General features: G+C 32.7%; 1 protein-coding gene across 1 annotated transcript; it reads left to right on the top strand.

Annotated features, from left to right (window-relative positions):
* Positions 1–6,966: 6,966 nt before the first annotated feature.
* On the top strand, positions 6,967–7,835 carry LOC126847711 (uncharacterized). The gene is made up of 4 exons (XM_050588089.1): positions 6,967–7,115; positions 7,180–7,329; positions 7,398–7,740; positions 7,808–7,835. Exons 1-4 carry the CDS (start codon positions 7,043–7,045, stop codon positions 7,833–7,835), a joined length of 594 nt encoding a protein of 197 aa, XP_050444046.1. The 5' UTR covers positions 6,967–7,042.
* The last annotated feature ends 982 nt before the right edge of the window (positions 7,836–8,817 follow it).

Genomic DNA, 8,817 nt, shown 5'->3' with positions numbered 1-8,817 from the left:
GCCACCGAGTCCGGGCGTACTGAACGCCCACCGCGTGGGTGCGAACCCAACTCCGGCATGAGTCAAAACTGTCCCGCGTCCGCGAATTGATCGACGCGTTCGCGTTACAGACGCGAGTCTGCCGGCAAGAACCAACGGTGAGCCGAGGTACGGGGGCACTACAAAACCCACTCTGCCGAGAGTTAAAAAACGAAGGTATGGTCAAAAAAGGATTGGCGCCCGAGCCGAGTGGTGGAGGACCCACGACCATATGTGTGCGCGATGTGCACCGAGCACTAAGTACTATTGTTTATTTCTTTCTGAGAGATGTGATAAAATCACCGCCCACACGGGCAGCAACTCAGGGGTGGTCGAACGACCGACTGGGCCGAGGAAGGCACGGTTGGCCACACTGAGTCTCTCAGGGGGGTCGGTCGTGCGCGGGGCGCGGGCGGCTGGGTAAAACCAGCCGCGACATCCCTGTGGTTAGGGGATCAGAATTCTACCAAGGTTTCGTACGCCTGTCGTAAAAGGCGACTAAAGTACGCATAGAGGCCTGATGCGAAGTGGCCCTTCTACAGGATCACTTCTCTTGCGACATACCTTCCCCGGCCCGCAATTAGCGCCTAGCGCTACAGCGGTCCGCGGTCGTAGGGGATCCCCCTTCGGGGGCTAACCACAAAAGCCAAGGTACACCTGTTGAAACGTTTACAACAATACGCGACATTCCACTCGGTAAACGCACTTGAATATCGTCGTATATGATCTACCCCGTATTTTAAAGGATATTGCGATATACGTTCAAAAACAAAACGTGAGGTAAACATATCGTTTCTTATATAAATTTCTGAGAGATTTGACATAGTTAATTTGCTAATATTTTAAGTTAAACAAAATACACGGGTTGCTCACTGAAATGGTTAACACTAAATGTTGATTTACGTAACTAAATATTTTCCAGGATATATAGATTCAAAAAAATATTGTGTATGTACCCGAGAAGTTTTCTTTATAAATGTAGATAATAAATTTACCGTTAGGTTAGGTTATACATGATGTAAAACTGAAGAATTTGGATTGGTCACGCAAAGATCATCCTCCCACATATAGCGACGTGTAAGGTTATTTTAAAATAATGTATACTATGTAAAAAATATATACATAAAATTCGTTTCGGTCAAATCGGGGTGTGTAATATATCATTAGAAAAGATCAACCCTGTTATTTTCTTTATAAATAAAAATCGTAAATTTACCGTGTGACCATGTTATCGAAGAATTTAGGTTGTTTGCTTAAAAAAAATCCTCCCCATGTAGCGATGCACATGCTCATTTTAAAATAGTATTTACGTGTAAAAATATATACATAAATTTCGTTTCGGTCAACGAAAGGTCTTTCCATAGAATCTTATAACACACTAAAAAAATCAGGTTCAGACCAGTTGCTAATGTTTGGTGGATGCTGGCTTGTTTACGTAAAGAACACCCGCCCCCCATGTGGCGATGTGTAAGGCCATTTTAAAATAATGTATACTATGTAAAAAATATATACATAAAATTCGTTTCGGTCAAGTCGGGGTGTGTAATATATCGTCAGAAAAGACCAACCCTGTTATTTTCTTTATAAATAAAAATCAAGTAAATTTACCGTAAAACCATATCAAAGTTGTTGTTTGCTAAAAAATTCCATTTCTATCATTCTTATAATTCTTTTTCAAAATTTTACGTGTAAAATATATACATAAATTTACTTATCAAGAGTTCCATAGAGATCCTATAACGCACTCAAAAAAAAATCAAGTTCAGACCAGTTGCTAATGTTTGGTAGATGGAATATGAAACGAAATATCATCCCTTCCAACGAGTTGGGAGGGATGAATATTTTGCTCGTTGGAGGGAGGTTATGATTAAATCTTAGACCATGCTAGTGAACCAATATTTCTAATAACGTCAGATTTGGTTCTACAGCGAAAACGTTAACAAGTGCATCTAAGTTTTCACTCCGTTAAAATATTACATTTATTTTCCAGTGTTTAATTTTAATATTATCGGTTTTGTGTTTTTTTTTAAATAAAATATCATATTAATATATATTATTTATTGCTAATTTTTAAATATATTTTCGCTTTCGCATAAATTTAACATACTAACGCATACAATATATTAACGCTTATATAAGATATTGCTTACTAACTTTATAACGCAATTCATTTTTTTTTTACGCATTTAACATAATAAATTATTATTATTAATCAATTATTATTATATTATTAATATTATATTGATCATATTAAATTTTTAATCATGTATCAGTGTAATATTTGTAAAAAGGTGTACTCTTTAAAGCATAATTTAAACCGTCATCTTAAAACTCATGATGGTGTTCGATTTTACTGCGGTGAATGTGAATTTGTTTGATTGTGAAAGTAAATTCAATCTTACTCGACACTGCAAAAGGAAGCACGGTATGTGAATTACTTAAAATAAGATACATTTTTTTTAATTTAAAAAAAATTTAGTGATTTAATTAAATAAATATATATTTTCACACAGCCGGAGCTGGTCAGGATGGAAGACACGAGCGTATACAGCAACGTACTAGCGTTATACAACACACATCCAACAACCAGACATTAGGTTAGTATAAACATTTTTTTTTTTTTTTTGTAAAATAGTAAATATTATTAAATACCTTTTTTTTTTTTTTAGAACAAAGGGGCACATCACATGAAAGCTTCTTCGATAGTGAAGGTGATGAATTATGTAATCAAGCGTATGATGATATTCCATCAACATCGACAAATTTACCGGACTACATACAAACCCCCGAACATATGCAATCAAACTCGGCAAGTGGATCAGGTTAGTCAATAATATAGTTTTTTACAAGTGAAACGATAGGATATGGTTAGATTAAAATTTAGTTAATAATATATTAGAAATAAATTTAATCGTTTAAATAGATATTATTACAACTTGGTTAAATTATTAGTAAAACCAATTTTTTTAATTTAACTCTGGAATTAATTTTTAAACGATTAGCTAAAAAATTGCCTATCTTCAACGCCTGTTTTTATTAGTTTTATTATAGTTTTACAAGTGAAACGATAGTCTAGGGTTAGATTAAAAAATTTAGATAATAATATCTAATCGATTGAATAGTTAGTATTACAACTTGGATAAATTTATTATTAAAAACGTTATTTTTAACGTGATTAACCATTAAATGTATAAATATTTTTTTAAATTTATTATCAAAAACATTATTTTTAACGCGAGATTAACGATTAAATGTATAAATATTTTTTATTTTTTTAAGATAAACTAATTTATATAAAAATCGTTCACCGTCTACAATCGTTTTTTTAATTTTTTTTAATTTAACTTCGATACTATTTAACTAAATGTATAAATATTTTTCGTGTTAATAAAATATAATCCTGCGAAGTAAATTACAATTTTTAAACGTTATAATAATTATCTAAAAATCTTTTACACTCTACGGCCGATTTAATTTAACTGAAATTATTTTTAAACGATAAAATATTTACATAAAAATTGCCTATCGTCAACGCCCGATATTTTTTTTTAGTTTTTATTTAATTTGATTAGAAAATTATAGTAAACGTATTATATTAAGTAGGGAATATTATTTTATTATTAGGTGTAGGTAAACGACAAAGAGACAACGTCAACCAATCTAACACCCGATTGAAACGTCATCGACTAGCAGTTACTCAAGTAGATGGATTTGTATCAACTAGCAGTGGGTTCAACGGGCTTTGTAAAACTTTCTACAAAAGAAATTTTAATCAGTTAGCTGATTATGACTCTTTCCTGTCTGAAACCAAACCGCAACTATTCGAATTATTAAGAACACTTGTAGCCGAAAATGCGGTGAAGTATACATTAAAACTGGAATCGACGTATAAAATCCCTTCTACAGATGTTTTGGAAAATAGAGCATTCAAGTCATCAGCAAGAACTCTATTCCAGGACACGAACATTGAATCGGCAATAGACGAGGACTTTGCTAAGATAATTTCTGAAGAGGCTGAGATGGAGGGGAAAGGATCCGGGTTTTCTTTAGAGAAAATTGATGGTATACTACTTGATGTATTTAAATATACACCCCTTGGAGGTTCAGCTTTTATACCGCTTCCGGAGACAATTGAAAATCGTAAAGCAACAATAAACGTACAAAATAATGACAATATATGCTTCAAATACAGCATTATGGCCAAGGACGTTACTGCGCCAAACCCCAGCCGTATCACACATTATCAGAATGTGCCAAGCAGACACAATTTCTCGGGACTTACATTCCCCGTGCCATTATCTGAGGTGAAACATTTTGAAAAAATAATCCAGGGGAATCAGAGGTATCGATAAACGTGTACGGCTTCAAGAAGGGGAGTTTAACATATAAAAATAAATCTAAGAATAACAACGGCCAGACGTCTCAAAATGCAGAAAAGGATGAATTCATTATTATCCCATACAAGGTGTGTGACCGTGAACAAACCGATCATTACGATTTATTATATTTCAACAACGGAGAGGGAGTATACCACTACTGTTATATCAAGAATCTTGCAAGATTGGTTGGATGTCAACTGTCTAAAAACACCAAGGAAAAAGCCATCTGCAGACGCTGTTTTAAGGTGTACATCGACGAACGGGTAAAATTGATAAAGAAGCTAGACTTGAAGATCATAAACGAATATGCGTCAAGAACGAGTCAGTAACTCCAATTCTACCACCGCCAAATACGTACATGCAGTTTGAGAACTGGGGTAACACCCAAAAACTCGATTTTGTCATTTACGCTGATTTCGAGTGTTTATTGAAGAAACCTGTAGGGGACAACCATTTTGGGAAAACAACTGTCACTCAAGAACATGTTCCCATGAGTTATTGTTATTTAGTTAAAGCTAGCGAGGATGTACCAACAGAGCTAATGGATCAATTCGACATACCGCAATCCCCGGTTGTATACAGAGGTAATGCAAATTCTGAGGCTAACGATGTACCAAAGCATTTTATACAGAGCATTACTGATGTGGCACGTAAAATTGAACAGCTTTTAAAAATCAACACTCCTATATGTATGACATCACAGAACGAAAGTAACCATAAGTCTATCGTGAACGGGGGTAAATGTCCTCTTTGTAAATGTAAATTTTCATTAACAAATAATCCGGTACGTGATCACCATCATTTAAGCGGTAGATATAGACAGACTGTCTGTAATAGGTGTAACTTAAAGATGCAAACCGCGAAATTCGTAAGTTGCATCATGCACAATCTCTCTAGTTATGATAGCCATATAATAATAAATTAATTAGGACACGATCCGCATACAATAAACGTAATTCCAAATAGTGAAGAAAAATTTATATCTTTTTCAAAATATATTTCGAATAGGTTTTCCATACGTTTTCTGGATAGTTATCGTTTTATGGCTAGTAGTTTGGAAAAATTAGCCAATAACCTTGCTCGATCCGATAAGACAAAGTTCCGTTCTGTGATAAATGCATATGGTGAAGATGATTTGGATATGGTTACTCGTAAAGGTGTTTACTGTTACGATTATACGGACTCATGGGAAAAATTGGGAAGAACAGTGTCTACCGCCTATAGAACAGTTTTACAGGTGAATTATAATAATTATATTACATAAAAAATAATAATAATAATAAAATAAATTAAAAACCATTTTTTTTAGTTCACTGACTGAGAAAAATATTTCCCAAGATGATTATAAACACGCTCAAAATGTATGGAATCGTTTTAAATTCAAAACTTTAGGCGAATACAGCTTATGGTATGTGATATATTTAAAAGTATTCTATCTTAGTCTGATAATTATTTATATTTTTCAGGTATAACGAATTGGATGTACATATTTTATGTGATGTTTTTGAAGCTTTTAGGGAGCTCTGTTTAAAAACATATGAAATCGATTGCTGTCATTATTATACTATCCCTGGTATGAGTTTCGATGTGTGTTTGAAATACACTGAAGCCAAGTTGGAATTGATATCAGACTATGACATGTTACTTATGTTCGAGCAAGGTAATAACAATTATAAGTTTCATTGATATTACATCTCTAACATTCGTTATCTAATTTAGGTGTAAGAGGGGGAATCTGTCAAGCTTCAAAGAGATACTCTAAAGCTAACCACAGCAAGGCACCCGTATACAATCCTGAAGAACCAAACAGATGGATAACATATCTTGATGCAACAAATCTGTGAGTAATAATAATGTGAAAACTGTATTTATAGTTTATTTTTTTAATTTTCATATAATTATTTCAGATATGGTTGGGCAATGTCGCAAACGATACCAACTGGTAACTTCAAATGGTACGAAGGAAATCTTTCTGTACAATCTGTTCAAAACCGTTTAGACAGAATAGATGACAATTCGGAAAACGGGTTGATTTTAGAGGTTGATGTCGAATACCCGAAATCCCTTGATGATCAACATTCAGATCTGCCGTATGTGTGAGAAGATTACCCCTCCTGGTTCAAAGATAAAAAAATTAATCTTAACGTTAAACGATAAAAAAAAAGTATATTGTGCACCACTCAATTTTAAAGCAGGCTCTGAAGGAGGGTCTTGTTTTAAAAAAGGTGCATAGGGTACTTCAATTTGACCAAAGCCCTTGGTTAGCTAGCTATATTTCACTCAATACGGAAATGAGGAAAAAAGCAACCGACGATTTCCAAAAGGACTTCTTTAAGCTCATGAACAACGCAGTTTTTGGTAAATGTGTATATATATAATTATATTAAAAAAAAATAATTTTTTTAAAAAATAATATCATCTTAATTATTTTAATAGGTAAAACCATAGAGAATGTGCGCAATCGCATGAAGATGTCTCTTGTCTGCAGTCCTGCAGCTTTTCAAAAACTGATAAACAAGCCTACATTTAAGGGTGTAACGCAATACAATGAAAACTTGTATGCGGTACACCTCCACAAGGCAGTTTTAACTTTTGATAAGCCTATTTATGTAGGATTTACTGTCTTGGAAATCTCCAAGACTTTAATGTATAATTTTCATTACAATGTAATGAAAAAATACTATGGATGTGACATAGAACTGTTATACATGGATACAGGTAATACTATTATTATTTTTTTTATTGAAGAACTATTATATATATTTATTATTAATATTTTCAGATTCTCTAATGTATTTAATTAAGACAGATGACTTTTACCATGACATGCTAACCAAACCGGGTTTTCTGGAAAAATTGGATACATCTAATTTCCCGCCATCTCATCCGTGTTATAGAACCGAGAGAAAAAAAGTTCCCGGAACTTTCACAGGTTAGTTATACAATATAATAGTTTCTTTTTTTTTATTGTATATAGGTAATAATTCTAATATGTTTTAGATGAGACTGGAGGTGAAATATTCTCGGAACAAGTGGCTCTAAAACCAAAATCGTATGGCTATATACAGGTTGGACATGAACATATTAAAGCTAAGGGCGTTGCTTACCATGTAATAAAGAATCATATGACATTTGAGGATCATATGGATTGTTTATTCCAAGGTATCAATGAAAAAGATCCTGCTGCATTCAATCCATACCGTACGATGAACTCATTCCGTTCTTATAAACATAATATTAAAACCATTTCAACCCTCAAGCTAGCGTTAAATCGACATGACGACAAGAGAGTTGTATTACCTGACCGTATACATACTTTACCTTATGGACATTATAAACTAATGTAAGTTATAAAATCAGTAGTTTGTTAAAAAAAAATTTACTTATATAAACATTTTATTTAAACATAGGGAGATGGCTGAAGAGAGAAGAAGATGAAGAAGAAGAAGAAGAACTATAATTTCCAATTTATTATTAAGTTTATAGGTATTGTTATTTTTTTTTTCACCCTTTTATTTATTTTTGTTTTGTTATATATATTTTCTATACACTTCAGTTTTGTGCAGACAACCTCTCCCACTTCTGATTGTTGTAGTGAGAATATGTAAATAAAATTTATTAATGTTCCCTCCCCTTTTTTTTCCACTTTATAACAATAACAATGTTCAAATTTATAATAATAAATATATATATATAAATAATATCTTTACATGTACTATGTTATATTCGTAATGTAAATAAAAAAAATAGACTACTAAATTATAATAAATAAATTGTTTTTATTAAAAATAAAGTTAAATTAAAATACATTATAATATACAAGGTTATGAGATGTTTACAAACCAATTTCGTAATGCAAACATTTTATAAAAAGTACAGTGTTTAGGGTTAAATTCATATGAAATAAACATGATGGATATGATTCTTCAGTGGTTAGTTCCGATAAGCGAGGGCATCCGATGTCTTCAAGGTTAATTATTTGGACATGTGGTATAAACTGATGTAAAATATCTTTTTTCTGTAGCCCTTTGACATAGATGATTGTAAATGTTAAAGAATTTAAAATTCTCGATATATCTTCTGCTTCAACGTCTCCATATTGAGGTGTCATTGAGTGATGGTTTCTAGCTAGCCACCTGTTAACGTTTCGAGTGTTTTTGTTTGAAGTTTGTGTAAAGTTGTACTTAAATATCCAATGTTGTGTATTCCATGTGTCAGTTGCAATTACAGATAATTCTTTTATTAAATAATTAGAGTCTGGTGACATAATGCATTCCATATCCAAAATAGCAGAAGTCATTATGAAAAAATAAATCAACTAATTTGCCGGCTTCTTAAATCCTGATTTATCTGCGAGAAACACTTCTAAAGAACTTATACGGCCTAATATATGTTCATCTAATTTTCGAACATCGTTTTG

The sequence above is a fragment of the Adelges cooleyi genome, unplaced genomic scaffold (assembly GCF_023614345.1).
Source record: "Adelges cooleyi isolate 19-005CV unplaced genomic scaffold, UGA_ACOO_1.1 ACOO_flye_CR_arks_rails_tigmint_CR_PRNA_118, whole genome shotgun sequence".
NCBI lineage: Eukaryota > Metazoa > Arthropoda > Insecta > Hemiptera > Adelgidae > Adelges > Adelges cooleyi.
This window is presented reverse-complemented; position numbering and strand designations above follow the sequence as displayed.

Excerpts from the sequence above, each read along its gene's own strand:
- LOC126847711 (XM_050588089.1), top strand. The coding sequence starts at position 7,043 with ATGTATAATTTTCATTACAATGTAATGAAAAAATACTATGGATGTGAC. Across the intron at positions 7,116-7,179 it reads ACTGTTATACATGGATACAG|ATTCTCTAATGTATTTAATT; the intron begins GTAATACTATTA and ends TAATATTTTCAG. Across the intron at positions 7,741-7,807 it reads TATGGACATTATAAACTAAT|GGAGATGGCTGAAGAGAGAA; the intron begins GTAAGTTATAAA and ends ATTTAAACATAG.